The sequence below is a fragment of the Delphinapterus leucas genome, chromosome 16 (genome assembly GCF_059928025.1).
Source record: "Delphinapterus leucas isolate spDelLeu-1000000601 "Yukka" chromosome 16, BTC_Dleu_Yukka2, whole genome shotgun sequence".
In the NCBI taxonomy this organism is placed as follows: Eukaryota; Metazoa; Chordata; class Mammalia; order Artiodactyla; family Monodontidae; genus Delphinapterus; species Delphinapterus leucas.
Window position 1 is genome coordinate 16,594,223 of NC_143144.1, and position 25,501 is coordinate 16,619,723.

The 25,501-nt window shown below is 41.3% G+C and overlaps 1 protein-coding gene and 1 pseudogene across 1 annotated transcript in view; one reads left to right on the top strand and one right to left on the bottom strand.

The window, feature by feature from the left end:
• The window catches only part of CDK1 (cyclin dependent kinase 1), a 30,445-nt gene extending 11,865 nt beyond the window's left edge, over window positions 1-18,580 (top strand). The window contains exon 8 of the mRNA XM_022560612.3: window positions 1,052-18,580. Coding sequence (XP_022416320.1) covers window positions 1,052-1,150 — 99 coding nt within the window. The 3' untranslated portion in view covers window positions 1,151-18,580. The remainder of the gene's footprint in view (window positions 1-1,051) is intronic.
• The window catches only part of LOC111167613 (ferritin light chain pseudogene), a 39,312-nt pseudogene continuing 26,105 nt past the window's right edge, over window positions 12,295-25,501 (bottom strand).

Genomic DNA, 25,501 nt, shown 5'->3' on the forward strand with positions numbered 1-25,501 from the left:
CTGTCAATCATGGTTCCGTAGTCTAGCCAGTATTGACATCTTGGACCGACTCATTCTTTGCTGCTGGAGGCTGTCCTGTACATTGTAAGATATTTAACAGCATCCCATTCCTCTGTCCTATAGATGCCATTAACACATTCCTCCCAGTTGTGACAACCCCAGATGTCTCCACACATTGCCAAATGTCCCCTGAGGGGCAGAGTCTCACCAAGTTGACAATCACTGCTGTACATCCTAAGTCAGTCTTGGTTTCAAATTTCAGCTTTATCACTCTTAAACTCTATGAACTTGGGCAGGTTCCTTAGCCTCTTTGAGCCTCAAAGTTCTTATTTGTAAAGTGGGACTAATTCCTACCTTTTTTTGTGAGGATTAAGTAACATGAAATGTACAAAGCACTTAATAGAGTGCTAGCTATATAATAAGAGCTCAAATGGTAACTAGATAGTAAAAGTATCTCTGGGTCTGCTTATTGATTTAGTTTTCTTTAAGATTAATAATATTTCTTTAAGATAAATTTTAACTTTATTCAGCCTTTTCTGTTAATGTATAAATAAACTTTAATACTAGGTTGTTTGACCATAATTCATTTAGTGACTCATTTAAACTATGTTTATAACACATTGGTTTTGTTTTTATTTGGAACTTGCTGGAAGCTACATTAGAAACCTCTATAGTTAATTGCCACCACTTCAGCAATGCTGTAAATAACTCAGAGGGCCATTTAATTCTCAAAGTAAATATAATTAACTAGATAATCTTTCTTCAATTTATGCCTTGGTTTTAAAGCTATCTGAATGCTTGTGTCTTAAACCATAATTTATAGCAAAAAGAGGTTATCAAGATATCTATGATTTAAGGAATAGATTATTTAGAGCTGGGGGTGAAGTAAGACATTTATGTGCTTTGGTATTAAACTAACAGAAATGTTCATTTAGTAGTTTTTCATTAAAATTATCAGCTTAGGGCTTATTGGTAGAAAAGTAAGGCTTTTTGGAGATTTTTTTAAATGGTTTATTTCTTAACCTTTTAAAAAATCTTTTTCCTCCCACAGAAAATGTTAGTCTATGATCCTGCCAAACGAATTTCTGGCAAAATGGCACTGAATCATCCATACTTTAATGATTTGGACAATCAAATTAAGAAGATGTAGCTTTCTGACAGTTTCCATGTGTTGTGTCGAGAACAGATAGCTGTATTTTTACTGTTAACTGTTTTTGTGTTGTGTATTTTTCTTTTCTTTGTTGTAAAATTTAAGCTGTGCCTCATCTTCTGATTTCAAAAGTGTAACTTAAAAATGTAAATACTGTTCTATATGAATTTAAATATAATAATTCTGTATATGTTTGTAGATCCCACCGTAACAACTATTTGTTACTATAATAAAACTATATAAATCTAGTACTGATGTCAGGAATTGGGAAAAATTTGAGTTAGCTTAAATCATCTAAAATCCTACAGCAGTCTGCTTTTCCTGTAGTTGGAAATACTAAACTTTACGAAAGTGTGCTAAGTTGAAAATTCATAATGCTTTGAAGTATTTTTATGCTCTGAATGTTTAAATTTTCTTGTCAGTTTCTTGCCATGTGGTAACTCTACAACCTGCCCAAAGATGAATATTTTTCTACTGGTATTTCAATTCGTGACCTAAATGTTTAGGCATTCAAATGAGAAAACTATCCAGATTTGAGAACTGATGCTTAATTTAGAGAGGTTTTTAGTAACTTATAAAACTAACATTAGCGTATGCCAAAGTTTGCTAAGTTTTACAGTCAGAGATTAAGGGCTGTCCACAGCAGGGAAGAACAGTTTAGAAAATTTATGAGCTATCCTATTTTTAGGTAGGTTATGAAAGTTATTTGTCTGAGTGAATTCTTGTGCCTTGGTCAGAGGTAATTATACAAAGGAGTAGTGGCTTATCTTGGCTTTCAAGCCTGACTTTAAAACTCGGTTTGTAGATTTTGACATAGTTTAGTTTATTAGCAGCCTTCTTCTAGTTTATTAGCAGCCTTCTTAGAAGGTTCTAATGTAAAATTATTTAGCTAAAATCACTAGCTTTGGGAATTGTTTAATTAATAATGCTGCTCGTTGTGATTTTTACCTGTAAGCAGGCTAATTTATTTGTTATAGCCTAGAGAAATGTCTCTGAAAATAGTTTTATCATTTTTAGTGTACATCTATCCATTGTCTGCCCATAGACTCTATTTTTCCTCCTGGTTACCTATGGCTAGAATGGGCATTCTTGTGTGACTGATCCAGTTGATTGAACATGTAATGGGTGATCTACCTAATCTTGTTGTCTTAGAATTTTTGCACTTGAGGAGAAAGGATGGGTCACTTTCTTTGGCAACAGGGCTTATAAGTTGAGAGGTTTGGTGGCCTTGTCCTAGGCGCTTTGGTGGAAGCCCGCCTGCAGTAAGGGAATGCAGAGCTTGGAAGTCATTTGAGGTCATACTGTGGAGAGATTTCATGGCGGGAATTTGTTAAATGAGAGGTCACACCAAAGATTGAATTGAGATGGTGACATGGTGTATCTGCAGAATTGTGTTTTCTGACCTATGAAGTGAAGTACTGAAGTGAGTCTACTTTTCAAATTGTGCATTGCAGCCCTTTAGCGGTTCAGGGTCAGCATTAATCAATGATACCCTCCCCGCACCCTGAAACTACCGGTGTATCTTATATAATTATTTCTTGGTATTTTTGTTTCAATAATATATAGATGCACTGGTGTCACCAATGTTTGGGGCCTTGTGGACTTGGTAGAAGCAGCATGCATCCTCACTACTATTGTTCCATGCAGTCTAATTGTTTGAAAAGTCAGTAATTCATCAATTGAGAACCTACGTAGTGGACCAGGGAAATGAGACAGTAGAACACTGCCAACAGTTGCTGTAATGAGTGACCACCCTTCCGTCCTGCTCCAGCTATCTGTGTAGTCCCATGTGAAGTGTTTACGTCAGCTTCAGTGACTGGGTGAAGAGCTACTGAATTGGGTCCTCATCTCGTGCATATTTTTACATTGGCTTGTGCCATGGTGCTTCTGATTAATTTTAAGGTGGATCTTTTCTCTGAGCCAATAGTTCTTATATTTGTTGTGTGCTAGAAACACCTGAGACTAATGCTGGTCCCACCCTGAACAATTCTGAAATTGAAAATTTGTCTCTTTTCAAAATTTCCCCAGGGTGATTCTGAGGTAGCCAGTTATCACCAGTTGGTGGTGAGTTTAACAACTTTGGACCGACATTTAGTTTTAGTTGTCTCAAAACTTCATGTCACCTTGCATTATCTTTAAGTTGTTCTATTTCTGTTTCAGGCTGTACTCTTTAGTGAGGGGAGGGGGTTGTATATTTCATCACCAATAGAAGACTTCCATATACTATGACAATTGCTCTACCTCTCATTGTCCGTAGGCTTTAGAGAAGGGTTTTTTTTGTTGTTGCTGTTAAAGTTAAAATATATAGGCAGTAATGGTGCAAAGAAGTTAATACGTAATTTGTAGTAAAATCTTACTAATTTATATGTGGACATGGCATATGTGAATTAAATGTTTGAAAAAAAATGATAGTGTTTTAGAGTTAATAAAAGGTCTTTTGGGGACTTGGATTAACATACTAAAATAATTTTTAATTAGTAAAAAGTAATTTTTAAAGTACTTAAGGAGACTTGCAAGTTCTACTAGGTGGAATACACTTCCACTTTAGTGCCTTTAGCAAACTGTAGTTCATAATAGGTCAACTTCAGTTCCACGCCTTTTAAATGTTGCCATATTCAAACTGAAGTCGGTGAGGTTCCATAGGACCCTAGGATCATTTTATATTTTGTGGACAGAGTAGAGACAATTAGAGATGTTTGTGGGCTATGGAGTTAAGAGAGTAGTGGGCATTGTTTAAATACGTCTGGGACAAGATGGATAGAGTATTGAATGATTAAAGGGAAAGCGAGGGATGGAGGGATCGAGGGTGAAAGTCCCTGAAGAGGGAGGTACTTCCGACCTAAAAATAGCATCTAGTAGAAGGTTCAGGTGGGATATTAATGGTACTGACAAGGATTGTAACTTTAGACCCTTTGGAGAAAGGAGTGAAGTTTAATGAAGTATTTGGAAGCAAGACTAGACGTTTTTAGTCCCATGCTGTCATGTAAATATCAAGTTTCCTAAGATGCCTTAAAAGCTTCAGAAGAGATGCATTGAGAGTCATAGACTTGTTGAGGAGGAAAAAAGGTATCATAATACCAGCATTCCTGAGAATGCTGAATTAGGGTCTCCTGGAGAGCTTGTTAAGAGATTTCTGGACCATCCCCAGCATGTGATTCAGTACATCCTGCGTCGCCACGAATATACTTTCTTAACAAGTTCCCAGGTGATGTTGCTGGTGGCCCAGGGACCACACTTTGAGAATCACTGCCTGGGTGGTTCTCAGAACTCTAGAGAACTGAACAGAAACCTAGCTATTTGGTCAGCTTATTTGTAGAGGAAACACAGAAGTGCAGAAGGAGAAACTGGCCTAGAGCCAGGCATACATTTCGAGGTTGAACTGGAATTCGAACCTAAATCTTCCATTGTCATTGAGAATTGAGAAAAGTGAACGGTGTAATGTAAAGTTTCCAGTTTTAGAGCCATATTGGAACTTGGTTCCCAGTTCTGCCAGTTCTGTCTGTAGCCTTGGATACGTCACTCAACATCTCTGAATCTATTTCCTCAATTGCACAATGGAGATAATAAATGGGATTTATTTATATAAATACATAGGTAGGACTGTGGGATTGTTGTGAGGGATGTAGATAGGGCTGCCAGGCATCTTGCATGTATTATATAGTACATGTCTTGTCAGAATGCCCTAAATATTCCTTTTTCAATACATTACAAAAGTTGGGCAGTTAGAGCTATTTTTCTGCCACAGTAATTGGTGCTTAAATCTGTTAAATGGCAACACAAGTTGCCCTAGATGGGGAATATGGGTAAAGTTCCTGGCACACGGTAATTCCTTTCTCCTTTGAAGTGTCAGCACTTTTTTCTTATATTACCTCTTCTGGCACTTTTACTTTCTCCCTTACTAAATTCTAAGTCCAGTGAGGGCTGGGGCCATGTCTTGTTCTTTCATCCTCACAGCCTTTGGTCTAGAACCTCAAGCATTAGACACGATCCCAGCCCTTTAAGGTTGCTCAAAGGTTATGGCACCTCCCCTTCAATAACAACTGAACATCTATAGTGAGCAGCCACTGTGCTTTACATACATTCCCTGTCTTTCCCAGCAACCTTGTAAGGGAGTGGGCAACTTTACCTTACAGAGATGGTGAAACTAAGATTCGTTGAGCATAAATAATTTGCCAAAGGTCTCAAGGCTAGTAAACGCTGGAGCGAGGATCTGGGGGCTTTCTGGCTTCACACTGTTCTCTCTCCATGGCATCATGTTGCTTCCCACAATAAACCGATAAAGTGAACATGTGTTTAGTTTCTAAAGCTTAAGAAGAAAGAACCTGAAGAAGGCAGGCAAATGCTAAAGCCAGCGCAGCCCAGATGCCAAGGAGCACCCAGCTCAGGGTTGTGCAAACCAGCCCTCACAGGCCTGCAAGCCCCTCATTAGCGCCGAAACTCCTGAGACCTCTACGTCAAGGCTGAAAGGACCAAGGTGAGATCGCTTTCAGTCCAGTTCATTTGGTGTCCCATTTTAGGCAGCACTGTCTCCTTTTATCACGTTGCACGTGGCCCTCTTGTGCTGCTTAATTCCGGCTCCTTGTTCATACGGATGACCCAGATTGGATCAGTGCAGTAAACCGTGACCCGACCTTTATAAACAAACAAACAAGTAAACCATAACCCAGCAGCAGTAATTGGTCCAGGGGTGGGCAAACGATCTAAGCAAGGCCCATGAGGGTCCTTTTTGCTATAGAAACCTCGAGAGAATGAAGTCGTCTTTCTGCTGATAGTGCTAAGCTGGGATGACATGGCTGGAAGCCTGAGGCATCTCCCCCATTCTGCCGAACTGGCTGAGCCAAGAAAGTGGTGAATAGAGAAAGATTCTCAGGAGTTTGATGTCCCTGGTTCCGGCGGTGCTGCCTTAACATTTGGAGCTACCCACTATCCCTTGTAGGGGTAGGAGTTGTGGGTTGTTTATTCTTTTTTGCTTAATCTTGTTTGAGTTGGGGTTCTGTCATTTCAACCCCCAAGAGCCACAGCTGTCAATACCAAGATAACACTTGGATGAATAATCCTAAAGGAACCCCGAATTTTAAGCACCCTCATAGTTATAAATCCTTACATAAATATCTTCCTTTAAAAGCACTTTATTTCTCATAATCATTGTTTTCAGTGCAGCTTCTAGTATTGGTTGTGTAGAATGGTACTGATATAGATGTATTCCTATTGACCTTTCAAAGAACCTACAAACTTTTGAGGAATGCTTACATACGTGTACCTACTCTTTACCAGTCAGGAGTAAAAATCTGCAGCCTTTATTTCTATGGGCAGTTATGCCTTTCCTTGAGATAGGATTTCAAAACCATGCTATACTTTTCTGCTAAGGAAATAATGCAATGACAAAAGCAGAATGTTTGGGGAGAATTTGTTTCCTAATGAGTATTAGTAGTTTTTTGTATTTGTAAAGAGCTTTGTACTAATTAAGTGGCCTATGCTATTTCAATAGCCAGAAGCTTCCTATACTATAAAAATGCCCTTAACTATAAAACCACAAGAATAATTATACCATAAAACATACTTTATAATATGGACAGAAAAGATACATTTCCCAACCGACCATAGCCATTTGTCTCAATGGTTCTGGTATCATGACAGACATATTTATGTGCAAGAAAATACAAACCTATTCTTCATGAACTGCATTCACTCTTCAAAGATCCAAGTGGGAAGCAGAACATTTGCTCCATCTTAAATCTTCTTGCTAGAATTTGAACATAGTTTTAGAAATGCTTTTTGGTTTCTTGTTTGAATTACTTGTCATGCATAGGCACTAATGGAAAATGGTTCAGAACATAGAAAGATTGCAATTTCCCCCGTGGGCACAAAACATTTTAGACCAGTCAACATCAATCTGAAGCCACATGGACTGGATGACAAATGCAATATTATTTATATGTTCAGAGCTCTTAGGTACCCATGCCAACAGAAGGTTCTAGCGTCTTGGATAACCTTAAAGAGCCAACATCTCACCTCCCTCCCCCCAGATTTTGGCACTCTGTGACCCACCCACTTGCAACAAACCTCATTTCCAAGTTAGTGAAATAAAATTTTAGAATTGAATGGGATCTTGGACATTGTTCGGTTCAATCCTTATTTTCCCAAGGAGGAACCTACAGATTTCAGCAACAGAGTGAGAAACAGAACCTAGGTTTTCTGACTTCCAATTTAAAGAGACTTCTACTCTGTTTTAGATTGCCTCTGACAGTGAAGCTGGGAGTCAACAATGGCTTCAAGAAAGAAATTATGTATTTTAAGGGTAAAATGTGCGGACAGGAGAGAACCCAAGTAATCAGTGAGGAGAAAATAGAAGTCAGATCAGAGAACGTTGCGGAGATTTTCAGTTGCTAGAAATTAAAAGTGAAATAGCCAACAATGCAAGTAGCACGTGCAAGCCAAGCACATTGCCAGTGAGAGGTACTGAGCGTGTTCCTTGCAAGAGCAATAACGATTGTCATTCTCTACTTCCCTTCAGAGGGTAATGGGGGGTTTAACTCAGATGTTACAGGTATTTGTAAATAGTCACATTCTAAAAGAAAAAACCGAAAAAAGAAACTGTCCAACTGCAATTTAAGTATGTATCATGTAATAAACATTGTGATGTTAATATTACATATTCATATGGTCTCTGGCACTGGAATAGCTGGCGTGTGTATAATAAAGTAAAAGGCAAAGAACTCAGCTTTATCTCTTTAATCCCTTTTCAAGAGAAATATCTCATGTGTTACCATGTTTGGAATATTTCCTAGCATGGCTGAAAAAGCAAGGAATAAACAGCAATCATTCAGTGTGCCTGATGGCACAAAATAAAGCAGTTATTCACAAACAGAAAACTGGACTTTTGAGCAGATGTTTATTTAAATACAAACATCAACTCCTACTTTTCCTGTTATCTCCAATTATGTGATGCAATATTTTTACCAGAAGAAGTCTTTTTAAAAACAGCCTTCCAGGGAGTGAATAAACAATACTATATTTGGCTAACAGCTGCTTTTGGAAAATGAGATGTCAGCAAAGCTGAATGTTGTTTAAAGAAAACTAATTATCCAGCTACCTTTGACTTGGATCAGAGTAAATAAAGCACTTCCCTATTTGCACTGAAATGTTTTGTCTAGGAATTAAATATTAGGTATTAGTCAGATATTTCACTTCTTCCATCAGTTGCCATGTGGAGCAAATTGCATTTAAGAAGTTTCCCTGTGTTTGATTTTGCTGCCCAAACCGCTTCAGGTCATCTGGTGCTGCAGAGCCGCTGCTGCTCTGCTGCTTCACCATCCACGAGTTCTTCTGTTTAGTGTAAAGCAGTGTGTTTATGGACACATTGAAACACAGGTGACCTAGTGACACACAGTATGGTGGCATTTGTGTGGATTTAATTATGCAAACGTCAGTATAAGTGTATGTGTCAGATCACGTGTAGAATCTGAAATAATGGAAATACCACCAGTGTCTGAAAGTTCGTTTGAAGGCTGGCAAGCCAAGAGGACTGTAAAGCTGGTGTATGCCATTGCCGACTGGCACTTTGACAGAGAAAACATACCTGCAGCCCTTTGTCAGCATTGTGTCAGCCAGGCTGTGGCCTCCCTGAATTAGAGCTCCTGCAGGTGCCTGTGATGATAAATCTCCTTACTTCCTTTTCTTTTTTTTGGGCCACACCACTGGGCACGTGGGATCCCAGTTCCCCGACCAGGGATCGAACCCGCGCCCCCTGCCTTGGAAGCGCAGAGTCTTAACCACTGGACAGCCAGGAAAGTCCTGACTCTCCTTATTTTCACATCGACTGTTCTATAATTTGAAATATTTTTACCTTCTGAGGCAATCTCACCTGAGCGCTCATTAAATGGGGGTGACAATGCTAGGGCTGAAAAACAGGCTGAAAATTTGGCATTTTGGAATGAACTTCAGATTGGCTTTAATGTCATGAAGGCCAAACAAACAGTTCCCTTGGCACATTTTAGAGCGAGGACCCTGTAAAATGTTAGTGATAATCTTGAGAAAATAAAAAGCAGCATGAAAGCAAAAATGTACAATAGTTGTGGATTTTGAGGAAGCATCTCCCATTAACTTCTGTGGAAAAATCAGTATTGAGTTATGCACATTCTTCCAGGATATATCCTCTGTCTAAAATCTGGTATATGATTTTCATATAAACTATTGTTAGGAAACAATTCTGGGACAAGCACGGGTTCAATGATTCTGTAAATGTTCGTTCTTCCAATGAGTATTTATTGAAAACGTTTTATGAGCCAAATAACTAGGTCGTGAGGACAGTGTTCAACTCGTCTTGTCTTCATGGACTTTACAACTCCTTGTTGGGAAGACAGATTGTAAGCAAGTAAATAAATGTAATGGGATGTTCCTGCCTCTTTTGACCAGTAAGGTAGTTGTCAGAGTAGTTATCAGAATTCCATACCTGATATGCAGATTTACAAGGAAATGGCTCTAAGAACCTGTCCCACAAGTCTTGGGCCCAGGATAAAGGTACAGCATTTCCAGGGCCCGGGGCAAAGTGAAAGTATTAAATTCCAGACAGCAACAACAGAGCGTTAAACCAGGCCCGAGGCCCTTCCAAGTGTGGAGGCCCCTGTGACTGCACAGGTCACATGCCTGTGAAGCTGGTCCTGCTTAGATCCTTTAGCCAAAAAAACAAAACAAAGTGAAAAAGCTTAGAGTAGAGAAGAGAGATTTGGGGGATGGTGATCTTTGGAGAGCTGGGCTATGCTTGGGAATGCTACCGTCTAACTAACCCAAGTCTAGTGGCGGGGACGGTTCACAGGGACCCTTGAAGAGCTCTGACACGTGTTTCCTGCCATGGTGAGACACGGAACCAGTGCCCACCGGAGGGGCCTGAGAAGCTAACACTGAAGACTTACCGGGAGCGTAGCTCCTACCCACGATATCTGCAGGACAGTCAGGAGGGTGCCTCTGGGATGGGACCAAACCGCATGGCTAGAGCTCACGGGGTCAAGGGTTGTTTGCCTAATTGGATTGGGTCCATGGGGAGAGAGCTGGAAGGGGTTTCTCGGGCCAGTCTGCATTCTCCAAATGGCATCAAGCTCTGCCTCCAATCAAAGCTAATGGAGTCTCTTCCTGCCATTTAGAACAGCCACTCAGACTCACACTCCTCCAGGCCCCTTTGTAAAGTTAAGGTAACTATCAATAGCAATATACAGCGGCCCCGTGTACCCATTACACAGTGTCATTATTATTACATGTGAAACCCACAGCGTATCTCTTTCTGCCCACATCTCCCTTTCTTTTTCAAAAAGATGTATTTCCTTACACGTTTTCAACTTTTCTTTATACTTCTACAACATATCTATCTTCATCATCATCCACGTATTGCATGCCTTTATGCCTTACATCAATATTAAAGATTCTGACATTTATTTATTTTGTTTGGCTTTGTGAGATTCATCCATGTTGATAAATGTAGCCATAGTTCATTTGCTTTTACTACAGCATTCCATTGTATGACTACTATAATTTATTCATCTCTTCTATTAATAGGCACTTGTTTCTCCTGTTTTGGTGTTATGAACAGCGCTGCTATAAGTTTTATTATATATGTCTCCATCTGCTAGTGTGCAAGGGCTTTTTTTGTAGGGGTTACAGACCCATTCCGTGTCCTTCCCCTGCTCTGTTCTGAATCTCAGGGACCTGACCCCCCTAGGTTGCATTTCCCAGATTCCCGTGTCCCCTGGCTTGCTTCTGGGCTTAGCCAATGGGAGGTGCTGGCGGGAGAGAGAAGTCAGAGTGCGTATCTGCCTCTTGCCCAGATGATGTCGCTTCTGTACCTCCGGCTCCCATCCCCACAGGTCCACCCTGGTTCTAGCTTCTGCCCAGAGACCCCAACTAACTCCTGGTCTTCTGTAGCCTCAGTCTTTTGTCTCAATAGACTGAGATGGGAGTGATTTCCTGAAATGGCTGGTCCCTGGTCACCTCACTGTTTGCTGTTTGACTTCCCAGCTCTTTCAATCCACAGGTCACCAATTCCTTTGATTAAATTCCTTCTGTTTCAAGACCTGGAATGGATTTTCTTTTCCAGTTACATCCTAATATATAGGTTGTGCATATCTTCAAGTCCAAATTGCTCTCCAAAGTGGGTACACCTACTAACGCTTCTAGCAACAGTGTGTGTGTTCCCATTGTTTTAATAACCAATATTAAGAATTGTCACGGCTTCCCTGGTGACACAGTCGTTAAGAATCCGCCTGCCAATGCAGGGGACACGGGTTTGAGCCCCGGTCCGGGAAGATCCCACATGCCACAGAGCAACTAAGCCTGTGTGCCACAACTACTGTACTGAAGCCTGCGCTCTAGAGCCCGCGAGCCACAACTACTGAGCCCGTGTGCCACAACTACAGAAGCCCACGCGCCTAGAGCCTGCGCTCTGAAACAAGAGAAGCCACCGGCAATGAGAAGCCTGCGCACCACAACGAAGAGTAACCCCCGCTCACTGCAACTAGAGAAAGTCCACGCGCAGCAATGAAGACCCAACACAGCCATAAATAAATAAATAAATAAGATAGTCAGACTTTTACAATCTTGCTAATCTAATTAGTCCAAAACAATATTTTACTGAAGCTTTAGTTTTCTTTCCTTGAGACTGAGGATCTTTCTATATATTATTGACCATCCAGGTTTTCCTTTGGTAAATTGCTTGCTTGCCTTTTAGAAATAAAACTGTCTTTATTTGCATACAACATGATCATCAACATAGATAATCCTATGGAATCTACAAAAAAAGCTAGAACTAATAAATGAGTTTTACAAGACTACAGAATATATCAGTATGAAAAATATATTGTATTTCTGCACACTAGCAACCGTTTTTCAGAAAAATTTGTTGGTTCCTTAAAAAGGGAAATATACTGCAACGTATGACTGAGCCATTCCACCTCTAACTACCTAAGAGGTATAAAATTATTTGCCTATTTTTTTTTTTTTTTCTGCAAAAAAGCTTTATTGTTTCCACTTGGTCCAAGGCTTGGGGGAGGGCTCCAGGGTAGTTAAAAAGCTGCCTACTGGCTGCAGAGAAGGGCTTCAGGCAGAAGCCCTGACACCAGAGGGCTCCTCAAAGGTCGCTGGGCTTTGGTCGGCTCCTAGTGGTACTTGAGGGTGAGCCTTTCGAAGAGATAATCGCCCAGCCCAGCCTGGCGCCAGCCAGCCTGCGGTGGTTGGTCAGGTGGTCGCCCATGTTCTTGATGAGTTTCACCTGCTCATCTAGGACGCGGGCTCTCCTGGAAGTCACACAGGTGGGAGTCTGCGTGGGCAGAAGCCAAGGCAGGCAGGTCTAAAATGGCCTAGCTCAGGTTCTTCTCCATGAGCATGGCAGCTTCCACAGTGTCCTGGGTTTTACCCCACTCATCTTGGGGCGCCTTCTGCACGTCTGGAAGAGGGTGCAGCCACTGCGCTGGTTTTGCATTTTCAAGAGACACTGGGAGCCTTCCCGCTCCTCGTTGGCTGATTTGCGGAAAACGTGGCCCGCGCCCTCCAGAGCCACATCCTTGCGGTGGAAATAGAAGCCCTGAGAGAGGTAGGTGTAGGAGGTCCGCAGATGCAGGTTGACCAGGCGGTGGACAATGGCCTCCACCTCGGTGGAATCATTCTGACCAATTTGGGAGCTCACGGTTGGTTCGTAATAAGGAGTTAAGCTCAAAAAAGGGTGTTGGTGGGTCCCGAGGCCAAGGATCCTGAACTGCTGATTCTGAGGGTTGCGACTGGAAGAAACGTTGGAGGGTAGTCGGAGGCTGGAGCGAGGGGCGTCCCTGGGTCTGTGGCCTCCAAACGCCGTTGCAGCAAGAGAGATCCGTGAGACCACGGAGCGTACTGCTTGTTTGCCTATTTTTTGATTGTTTGGTTCTTACTGATTTATAGGAGTTACTTATGTTCTACATACTAATTCTTTGTTGGCTATATGTGTGGTAAATACCTTCTCCCATTCCTTGTCTTGTCTTGCCATTTTTTTCAATAGTATGTTCTCGTGGACAGACGTTTCTAATTGTAATGTAGTTTTCACAAAGTTTTCATGTTTCCCTGAGTTTCACAGAACATTACTGATCAGATGAGGGCCACCAGATGTGACCAGCCTACCTATATTGGCAAAATTCTGCAACCCACATCCCCTCGACAGAGCATGTGCAGAAGGCAGCTTGCAGTTGGCTAGTCAGGAACCCTATGTCAGCATTTCCCATTAGAGTAAATGGACTCCCGAGAGGAAGTCTGAGGCTCTATTTGCTGCAGATCCTTCCTACGTGGGAGCATGGAGGGGGCCTGGCTGCACTGGGGGCACCTCCCAGGCTTTTCTAGCCCAAATGTATCTCAGACTCAGCTGAACGCAAGCCTATAAAGGGAACGTGTTTTTTTTTGTTTGTTTTTTAATTTGTACTGAGCCTGGCTTGGAAAGTGTATTGAACAGGGTGAGTCCCTGAAACATAGCCAGCTACGTTCAATGTGACCAACTGGCAACCAAGAGCCATGCTGGGTTGGAGCAGAGACCAGAGGCAGTGTGCGGCCGGGGCCTCGTGCTGCCACAGGAAGCAGATAAATCTTAAGCACGACTACACAGCAGGCTGAGGAGGGCCAGCCCAGGACCAGCCTGGCGCCTGCACGCTGCCCAGGCCCGCACATCCATCTCTCCATTGGGGACAGCAGCCTGTAGCACAGACGCACTGTGAGGCCTGACTCCCCAGAACAAAGGTCAGGAGCTCTTATAACATGTGCATTTTAGGCTGGTTATTACTTGCACATGATATTTTAAAAATTCAAGCAGTATAACGAAAAGTACACAAAGCCCTGCTTCTTTCTTGCCCTTGTCATCTGGGTTCCCACCTCTCCTTCCCCCCTGATATTTTCTTTATGCAAGTAAATATGAATGTATATTGTTATACCTCTCTGTTTTTACCCCAAAATAGCATATACAGACAGATTAGGCGTGGTGTCCTGACCACTGGACCGCCAGGGAATTCCCTCCTTATCATATCATTTGCAAATTTTCTTACAAAAGTCTGTGGTCACCCACCAGTCCAAGACAGATGTAAGTCAGGTATAAAAGGGTGATTTTTTTTTTTCTTTTTAAATACTTCAGAATCAGAAAAAAAAGTTGTGTGATGTGTTTATTAAAGAAAATTTGGAAAATAGAGAAAAGCACAAAGAAGAAAATAAAATGTAAGAGTAATTCTACTAGCAGAAATATTCCAGTGATCACCATTATGGTGTTCAGGATACAATACTTTATAATGGGTATATTGCATGTCCCAATAAAACACATATACAATTTATATATATATATATATATATATATATTTTTTTTTTTTTTTTTTTTTTTGCGGTGTGCGGGCCTCTCACTGCTGTGACCTCTCCCGTTGTGGAGCACACGCTCCGGATGCGCAGCCTCAGTGGCCATGGCTCACAGGCCCAGCCGCTCCACGGCATGTGGGATCTTCCCAGACCGGGGTATGAACCTGTGTCCCCTGCATCAGCAGGCAGACCCTCAACCACTGCGCCACCAGGGAAGCCCTAACATATATTTTAAACTGTAAAATGGAAAAACATTCATCAATGCTTGTTTATTTACCATAAAATCACAAACGTTCGAGATTTCCAATTCATTGGTGACAATAATGTGATGTGTTGATGTATGCATTAGCTTGCTCTCTCTATATATATGTATATTGAAATTTTTTTCTATGTGTATATATATTCTCTATACGTGTTATTTTTAAAAGGAGTCTTAAGTAGAGGCACATATTGATTTTTTGCCTAGTGTAAAGAATTGCATCACCTCTCTTCTCAGTTCAAGGCGTTTCAACACGTATTTATTCTCTACTTTAATTATAGTAGTAATTCCTTACATTTGTATACAGTACCACAGTTTGCAAAAGTCTTCTTTGCTCTTTTGAACAGCCCGTTGAGTGAGGTAGTACTATTCTTATTGGCTGGATAAGGAAACTGAGGATCACAGAGGTTAAGTGTCTTGTCTAAGGCCATCTAGCTACTTGGGTAGAAGACTTGTAGGTTTGGATTCTAAGTCTAGTTCTCGTTCCACCAGACCATGGAGGGGACAGAAGAAAGAAGAAACACCCTATGTTCCCAGACCTGTTTAGGTTTGCAATGTAGCTGATAAGACGAGTCACAAAACCATTAGACACCCAGAGAAGAAAACACCTGGCCTAACAGAGGCAAATATGATCACCCTCATCAGGCCCTATGCATCATCCTTCATTTAGCCAGTTTCCATCACTTCTCCCTGTTGCCTTACTTGCTCTTCTTCTGGCCTCTGTGGTACCCACCTAGACCTCAAAGGCCTTCGAAGAAAAGCTTCTGATGAGAAATTGGAAAGAACTTTAGCTGATTTCTGGTCCTGGGAATTCCAGACTGTAAGCCAGGCAGAAGATGTGCACTCCTCCAGCAATGGAAATTTTTCATTGACAAGTGAGAATTACGCCTTAAATATTGTGTTTCTCCTGTAGCTTAAAAATGTTTGTCATGCATTCGTTCGATTGTTCAGTCATTTACTTGATCATGTTTGAATTCAACAAGCATCACTGAGGACCCAGCATGTCCTTGGTGTCCTAGGGCACCCTGCTGGTCCTAGAAATGAAACATGAGTTAGACCCTTAAGGAGTTCCATTTCCACATGACTCTTTTAGTTACTTGGGCAACAGACTTGAGTGCAGCATTATTCTCTTTTTCATACCATAGTCACCCCTGTGAAGATAAGGGCTCTGTTCCAGGACCAAGATTGAAGGTGGTAGAGTCCAACATGTACAAGACAACCCACATAGGGTGCAAAAAGAAAATATTTTGATGTATCCTTTAACATTTCTTTTATTGGGAATATGTTTTCCATGATGTACAATATGTTAGTGTTACATGCAGTAGTGCACATATATACTTTCTGAATCCATAACTACACATATGTCATGTGCTCAATAGTGTTTTATCGATGGGGGGGCAATCAAGAATTTGGGTTTCCCTGCTCTACAGCCACAGCTACACTGCCTCTCCTTTCTCAGCAGTATATAAAACTCTGCTGAAAGGCTCATTTGGGGAGCTTTCCAAAGTCACTGGGTTCAGATTTGGCCTGATGGCTGAGGAGAGACTTATACAAAGTTTCTAGAGCAGTAAAGTTTGAGTGAGGTCCTACAGTCTGTGCCAGATCTTCTCTCTTACACAGAGGAAGGATAGATTTCTTCTTAGCTCAGTAATCCCTTCCTTCCTGCCAGGATCTTGAATTTTAAGAGTGTACTTTTTCCCCTTATACTTGGAGAACTCGTTTTATGTTTATTTGATGTTGGAGCTCTTCTGCAGAGTGAGTCTTCACCTATTTTCTCAAGTAAGCACCGTGCTTTATCAACCCCCTTCCCTCCTGCCCCTGATCTGGAGTTGGAAGGGAATCGGTTGGGGCCCGAGTTCCCCACTCTTCTATTGCCAGACATTTACATTTGGCAAAGGATGCCAAGCAAGCATCATCTATCATTATCATTCTATCTCTGGAATGGAATTCTAGAGCATTCTACCAACTTCACCAACGAGTTCTGCTCATTTATCCAGTGTCTGGGCATCGAACACTCTTTGCCTACTTTCTTGCCCAGGAATCCTTTCTGCTGTACTGTAGTGGATTTCTGGGCTGAGGATTATTTTCACTTTCATCTAAGTGTTCTATTTTCTTCTTTCTCCACTCCACCTCCGCTCTCGCTTCAGTGATATCGTGGAAATCATTACAGCTTCTGAAAAATATAGGTTGTTTCACTAAAAGAATTATTAGTCTATGATATTTCAAAAAGTACTTAGGTGGGGAATGTGGATTGTGATTATTTGAATTGCAAAAAGTCTTAAAAGATTCTTTTTCATTTTCTTGACATATGATCAGTTTGATAAAAATTTCAATTTTGATCAGCTGTTCCAGAGACCCATCTGTTGTGCAATGTGAATTTTACTTGAAGTATCCCTTTCTTCCAGTTCAGGCCTTTGCTAAAGTCCTTGCATGGAGTGTCTGTGTTTTGAGATGAAATTTGGAAAAATTGCTCATCCACGTTAGAGGTAAGCCAGATGATCCCTGCAAACATCCCCATCTGGTGTCAGACAAGAATTCTGAGCTTATCAACTCCCAGGGCCACGTGGGGGCAAAGGCAGTCTGGCAGAGTCATTTTGAGTAAGCCATTCTGTGGGATCTTTTCTTCCAAAGCAAATGAGGGATTCCTGTCCTTGATGCTAAAGTGTAATGACACGTTCATGACATCTATAATTAGATAGGGAAGGCTCACTGCCTATAGTGTAAAATGGCACAAACACAAGAGAAGTTTTATTTTATTTTATTTGGCTACGCCGCGTGGCTTGTGGGATCTTAGTTCCCCGACCAGGGATTGAACTTGTGCCCCCTGCAGTGGAGGCGTCAAGTTCTAACCACTAGACCGCCAGGGAATTCCCAAGAAGTGTATTTCTTGCTCTGATGAGAGCACTGGGTAACGAAAAGGATGACAGGATGACTCTCCTATAGGCAGTCATTCAGGGACCCAGACGGGCGACGCTCTAGCATCTTCATCCCATGGCTTCCAGAATTGCCCTAGCAGGCGTCTCGGTACCAGACATCCAGGAGGCAGATAAAAACACAGAGCAATGTGCCTGGCCAAGTGTGGACACGGCACACCTCACTTGTCACATTCCATCATCTAAGACACGGTCACATGGCCATACCTAACTGCAAGCCAGGATGGGAAATGAGGGCTAGTTGGGCATTGAAGAAGAAAAGAATGTGGGTGCCCATCTCTGCCACCACATCCTTACACTTTGGCTCATGGAAACATTTATTCCAAAGTCCCCCTTTATTAACCAGTGAGAATCAATTGTGTATTCAAAAGTAGCTCAGGGATCCCTTTCCTAGGCAGGCCAGGTACCTTATCTTTTTTTTTTTTTTGCGGTACGCGGGCCTCTCACTGTTGTGGCCTCTCCCGTTGCGGAGCACAGGCTCCGGGCGCGCAGGCCCAGCGGCCATGGGTCACGGGCCCAGCCGCTCCGCGGCATGTGGGATCTTCCCGGACCGGGGCACGAACCCGTGTCCCCTGCATTGGCAGGCAGACTCTCAACCACTGCGCCACCAGGAAAGCCCACCTTATCATTTTATAGAGGATGACAAACCCTTTCTAAATGGCACACAGTGGATTTGAGTGTCTCACCAAAGGATTTCAGGTGATCAGCAAATCTCTACGGGAACAAGCAGGGGTGACCTCCCCGGAACTGTACACACGAGTGTGGCATATCTACCTTCTCACTGGAGGCTATGATCCAGTGTTCCCAAGTGTCTGAAAAGCTGATATACACGGCCTTTTCACTTGATCAGGGGAAATTCTGGTCTTATCTTTGCAAATAAAAATAATTCTGCTGAAATTGCCTACTTGTTATCTGGAAAGACAGCAGGAATTTCTTATCAAGACAGGCCCTGGCAACCGGCCTCAAACCTGGGCAATGGAAATAGATGGTCTGGGCAAATGCCAGAGACTTTCATCTTTTGGAGAAACTAATACATAGGGCATCAGCTGAGTTTCCATTTCAGTGCAACTTAAGCCTGAGTGATAAAGGCAGCCTGTTCTGTGAACCTTATATTACATAACCCTCATGTGATTCAGGGCTGCTATTTATAGTTCTCCATTGTGTGGAAATAGAGCGGGTTACAGGGATGCAGCTTCCTTCTTCTCCAGCGTCCCAGAAGGAGATCAAAATGACTCTGCATTTATGACCTAGCCTAGGGCTTTCAAAACTGCTCTTGCTTTATTGTCAAAAACAATTTTGGCTCCTACCTTACCCTGAAGTTTGTTCGTTCGTTCGTTCGTTCCTTCCTTCTTTCATTCATTCATCATCTATTCATTCATTCATTTAACAAATATTTAGTGAGTGCCTACTAGGCACCGGGGATGCAAAGTTCAATAAAACACACATGGAGTGGAGGAAGGGGTTGAAAACACTGATTCCTAGATCCCATCCCAGACCAATGAAAACAAAGTATCTGTGGGTGAGTTCTGGTGGGTGTGTTTTAAAATCTCTCCGAGAGAGTCCAATGTGCAGCTCGGATTGAGAGCCACTAGAATTTGTAGACATTGAAGCCAGAGGAATGTATAAGGTTTAATATGTCATAGAGGACCACTAGAAAGAGAACCAAATAAAGAAGGCATTAAAGAACAGTGCAGGGCTTCCCTGGTGGCACAGTGGTTAAATCTGCCTGCCAATGCAGGGGACACGTGTTCGAGGCCTGGTCCGGGAAGATCCCACGTGCCGTGGAGCAACCAAGCCCGTGTGCCACAACTACTGAGCCTGTGCTCTAGAGCCTGTGAGCCACAACTACTGAGCCCACGTGCCACAACTACTGAAGCCCGTGCGCCTAGAGCCCATGCTCCACAAGAGAAGCCACCACATTGAGAAGCCCATGCACTGCAATGAATACCCAACACAGCCAAAAATAAATTTTTAAAAAACCCAAAAAAACAACAGTGCAGAAAGAATTGAAAGTTGCTTGATACAGATAAAGAGAAATAACTTTGGCGTCCGATCCATCTGTGGTGGAACTTCAGCCTTTCTGCCTTTTAGCTTGTGTGATGCTGTGCAAGCATTTAACCCTCTGAGCCTCAGCTTCCGCGTTTTTATTTATTTATTTATTTTTTAATTTTAATTTTTTATTTTTGCCTGCGTTGCGTCTCCGCTACTGCGCGCAGGCTTTCTCTAGTTGCGCCGAGCGGGACCTACTCTTCGTTGCAGTGCGTGGGCTTCTTATTGCGGTGGCTTCTCTTGTTGTGGAGCACGGGCTCTAGGCGCATGGGCTTCAGTAGTTGTGGCACGCGCGCTCAGTCGTTGTGGCTCGTGGGCTCTAGAGCACAGGCTCAGTAGTTGTGGCTCATGGACTTAGTTGCTCCGCAGCATGTGGGATCTTCCCGGACCAGGGCTTGAACCCATGTCCCCTGCATTGGCAGGCGGATTCTTAACCACTGCACCACCAGGGAAGTCCAGCTTCTGTGTTTTGAAAGTGAGGATAGTAATGATCTTCACATCCTAGGATTGCCATGAGCATCTAATCAAAATGCCTGGCATGCAACAAATCTGTTATTTTTGTTATGATTTGGAATTCAGGAGGAAAGATCAAGCATAAAATGTTGGGTAGTTAAAGATGTGAGCATGGATCCCAAGCGATTCTCTCTTGCTGCCAAAACTGGGTGAAGGCCACAATATATCTGTGAGTATCTGAGACCTCAGCGCCATATGGTGCATCTTCCTTGGGGAAAAATAAATCATTATTTTTATCTTAAAATGAGTGTAAATACGTTGTTGATGAGAATGTATCAGATTTGTATCAATTAATTAAGAAAAAAGTGTCCACATGGTTTGAAAAGATCCCCCCATTCTGGGGAGGACACAGTAGTTGGAGTGCTTGGGCCTCCCCGAGGGTACTGTTCACGCCTCTGCTATTAGTCTCCCCTGACCTTCGGGTGGAGAGCATAGCCCTGACCATCACGAAGGTCTCACCATGTTGAGTGAGTTTGAGACATTCAGAGGTCATTCTTTCTGGCTATTTAACTAAACACTGTTAGCACTTCTTCAAGCGAGAGATTATGTAAACATTAGCAGATATGTATATTCAGTGCGTTCCTGTTTTGATTTGTAACACAAGATGACAGCACAGTCTATGCACTTTTAAGCCCTGGATTTTACCTTAACAATATCTCATGGAGATGATCTATATCCACACATAAAGAATGTCATCCTTTTCTTCTTTTATAGCTGCGTGGTAGCCTTTTAGGTGGGTGTATTATAACTTACTTAACCAATATTTGGTTGATGTTTTCAGCTTTTTGGTGTTTAAACATTGCTGCAATGAATGACCGTGTACCTAAGTCATTTTGCATATGGGAGCATCTTTTGTTCTATAAATTCCTGGGAGTGGAATGGCTGTGTCAAAGGATATGGGCATTCACAGACTGCCCTTCACAGGGGCTGTTCTAATTTCCACTTCTACCAGCAGTGTAGGAGCAGGCCTCTTTCCTCACAACCTCACCAGCACAGTCTCCTACCAAAGTCTCAGGTCTGCCAACAGGCCGGGTGCAAAACGACGCTCCCTGATAGTTGTAAAGTACGTCTCTCCAATTGTGAGTGACGTTGAACCCCTTTTCAGATATTTTAAGAACGTTCTGTCTTTTCTGTGCTGGGAAGAGTTGGTTCATATCATTTGCCTATTTTAAAATTTATTTATGTATTTACTTATATTGACGTATAGTTGATTTATAATGTTGCGTTAGTTTCTGGTGTACAGCAAATTGATCCACTTATACATATGTGTGTGTATATATATATGTATAAATATATATATATATTTATACATATATATATACACATTCTTTTTCAGATTCTTTTCCATTATATGTTATTACAAGATATTGAATATACAGTAGGTCCTTGTTGTTTATCTATTTTGTATATAGTAGTGTGTATCTGTTAATCCCAAGGTCCTAATTTATCCCTCCCCACTTTCCCCTTTGGTAACTTTAAGTTTGTTTTCTATGTCTGTGAGTCGATTTCTGTTTTGTAGATCAGTTCATTTGTATCATTTTTTTAGATTTCACATATAAGTGATATATTTGTCTTTCTCTTTCTGACTTACATCACTTTGTATGATAATCTCTAGGTCCATCCATGTTGCTGCAAATCATTTGCCTAGTTTTTAATTGGGCCATTGGTTTGTTCCTTGTTGATTTTTAGGAATTCTTTATATATTTAGAAAAATTAGCATGGTGTCTATTACAAATATTTTTTCCTTCCAGTTTTGTCATTTGTCTTTGATTTTTTCTGCGGAATGTTGTGACTTCTGTGTTTCGTGTGTGTCATAAATGCAAAGATATTCTGCCCTCTGAGATTATTAAATAATTCTCCCATGGTTTCTTATGTCACTTGTCGTATGCTATTCTTTTTTACATTTAAATTTTTGTACCACTCGGAATTTTTCCTGGTGAAGTTGTGAGGTATGGGATCCAACTTTATTTTAGATAGCCATCTAGTTGTCCTAAAGCCTTTAATTGAAAAACGTATCTTTTCTCCATGGATTTGAGATACTGTTCTTTAAGCTATATTAAATTTATCACATACTAAACTTCCACATACTCTTAGGTCTATTTATGGACTTTTTATTCTCTTTCATTGATCTCTTGGTCTATTCATGTATCAGCACTATACATTTTTAATCACTATAGCTTTATAATATGCTTTGATTTCTGGTTTGGAAAAAATCTGGTAATTATTCTTTTTCAGAATTTTCTCGACTACTTTTGCCTGTTTATTTTTCCAACTAAACTTTAGAATTAACTTATTTAATGTGAAAAGTTAATATTTTATTGGCTTTGTATAACACATTGGTTAACGAAGAGGGGACTGTTGGCTGTATGTGTTACCTTTACAGTCAGGGGTCCTGCCCCTTGGTTCATGTGATCCAAAGGATGTTAGACTCTCAAAAGTATCACCACTGAAATATCACACTCCTCTCCCTAGGGGGTCGAGTGAGTGATGGGGAAGAGAGGCAACCAGAAGGATTTACCACTCTTTTTTGGGGGGAGTGGAGAAGAAAACCTCTTCTCCTATGGAAACATGAGGAGCATGTGGATAAAGGTGTTCACCGTAACAGTGGAATTTGAGGCACCTGCCAGGGGTTCTTCTCAGGATATATTTCAATGACTTCTAAAGGAATTTGCTTTTATGATTCTGGAGATCTGAGACACTAAAGGTGTGTGTAAAGTATTTCATCTGCTGAAAAGGGCGGTGAGAGCCAGGTGTAGTGTATAGAGGAGGGGCTTTAGAGCCCACTGAGACTGAATTCAAATCCCAGTCCGACCAGTTGTGTGATTTGGGGCACTTAATTTCTCCAACTCTCACTTTTCTCACTTTTATAGATACCTTGGAGAATTGTCAATCTTAGTACTAACATATGTCAAGATTCTAGCAAAGCACCTGGTATACATTAGGTACTGAAAAAAGAGATGCACATTTTGCACCAAAGACAAACTTGAACTGTTTCACAGTTTCTCTGGAGGCCTTGGCAAACCTCTCCTGCAGAGAGTGGCCCCCTACACCAGAGACCCCGTATCCTCAGCTCCACAGGGAAGGCACCTAAGAGACAGGACAGACCTTTAGGTTTCTGGAATGCCAAGTATTTTAGCTCTCCCTGAGTGACTTTGATCTTGGTCTATGATTCACTCCGTTCCCTCATCTCAGTGCATTGCTATACGTCTCACTTTGCAGGAATTTTTTTCATGTTTCTGTGTCATCCTGAAATGGAGATATTTTACATATAAACAAACAGAACATTGATCCTTAAAAAAAAAGTGCCAAGTATTTTTCCTGATTATGATTTTAATATATGTTCAGTCAAGAAAACATAGATAATCGAGAACAGCATAAGAAAGTAAATATTAGTTATAATACTATGAAACAGAAAATGTTTGTTAGTATATATGTTTTTTTCTGGGCTTGTTTCTGCATCTATGCCCTCCTCCACATGGACCTTGACATTGACATTTACATCCATACCTGTGTAGACTTCTACACCCATGCTGATCTTCACATTGATATGTATATAGGACCTCAACAGATATATAACTTGGTGTTTTGCTCTCTTAACATTACATCATATCTTCTACATTTTACAAAATTTCTGGTAAACATAATTTTTAAAATTTCTGCATAATATTTGCTACATTTTTCTTTTAAAAGTCAAGAATTATGCAAGCAGATTTTTATCTCCATTGACACTAGTTAGGGAGAGGAAATAAAGATTGGAGGGTTATTATTTATACGTTTTCATCTAAATACTAAACAAGTGAAGTAAACAAACCGCCTGTTAGTTTCTGAAAGCTGAGAATTAGAATAAAGAATGAGAGCTTATTTAGAATCACTCTTTCCTGTCCCCTTTTAGGGAAAAGATTTGGGTATTTTTCAGAGTTATCACTGATTAACTTGTGCAACATTGTTTTCATGAGGGCGTCCAACAAAAAGCCAAAAGTAAGAGTTATGTCCTTCTTTCCCCTTCCAGAACACAGCATGTTTATCCTTCCTATGGGGGTAAAGTTCAGTACTTTCCGTAAAGCAAAACAACCTGGAAATCTAGGGTGATTTGAGCCAACTGGTAAATAAAAAGCAAATAAAATAAATCAAGAAATACTTGTGGGAGAATGAACAGATCACTTCTGTCATCCCACCATGACCACTGTTTGCTGTGTCTCTGGCAGCTGACCACAAGATGTCACTATGGCATCTTTAATCCTAATAATCATGTAGCTGGCTGGGGGTGGGGAAAGCACAAGGAAAGAAAATCTTACAGTTTTATGCAAAATGGAACAGTTTCCCCACCTACCCCTGGCAGGCAGCCAGGCTAATAAAATAAAAAAAATTTTTTTTTTTTAACCAACACTATGAATTGAAAAGGCTTTCAAGAAACATCTGCACAGTGAAACTGTTAACTTCAAAGAAGTCAAACATCATATTTATACTGTATAAATTAAAATGGAAAATAAAACCCCATTTGGGCCAATGTGCAAAGTCTCCAAAGCAAGAGAAAAATACTTCTGAAGTCAATCCATTTTCAAAACGACGGCATTAAATATGGAGGATGTAATAGCAGAAAACAACTGAAATCTTGCCCAGTGAAGCTTTAAACAACCAGTTTCCCAAAACAAATATTGTTTTAATTAACCAAATTTCCCTCCATGGACTCAAATTTTAGGGGAAAGAAACAAATCTTTCTTTAAAAAATGCAAGCTCCTCTCATGTTACTTGGGTGAAATGATTTTCAGAAATGGCTAGCACAGTCTGCAGCGTCCCTTCCACAGGAGACATCTACAGGTCAGGGGAGGAGAGCCACTGTTCTGCATCATGATTCTGAAGAACTGAAAGTTCCCGAGTCATCAAAAAAAAAAAAAATCGTATTTCTTTATGTACATAGAAGGTGAGAAAGTGCTTTTACAAAGCAGCTGTACACAGGATGGATCCTTGTTCCAAAAGATGGAACAGCCATCTTTTGGGTGATCTGCCCAGCTCCCCACCTGGATGTGGGCATCCATACTGCACCCTTCCCCCAACACGGTCATGGTGTGACTGTGGCATGCGCTGTGACTCACCCAGTGTTCTCACCAGTGGCTAGCAGCCTGACCAATATCCCTTTTTCAGGAATTTGGGATTAAGTCAGTTAAGTCTCACTCCTCATGACTGGACAGTGACACATAAACTCTGGAACTGCTGGTAACTGTATTTTCCATCTTGCCAGCCAAGAAGCAAAAACAT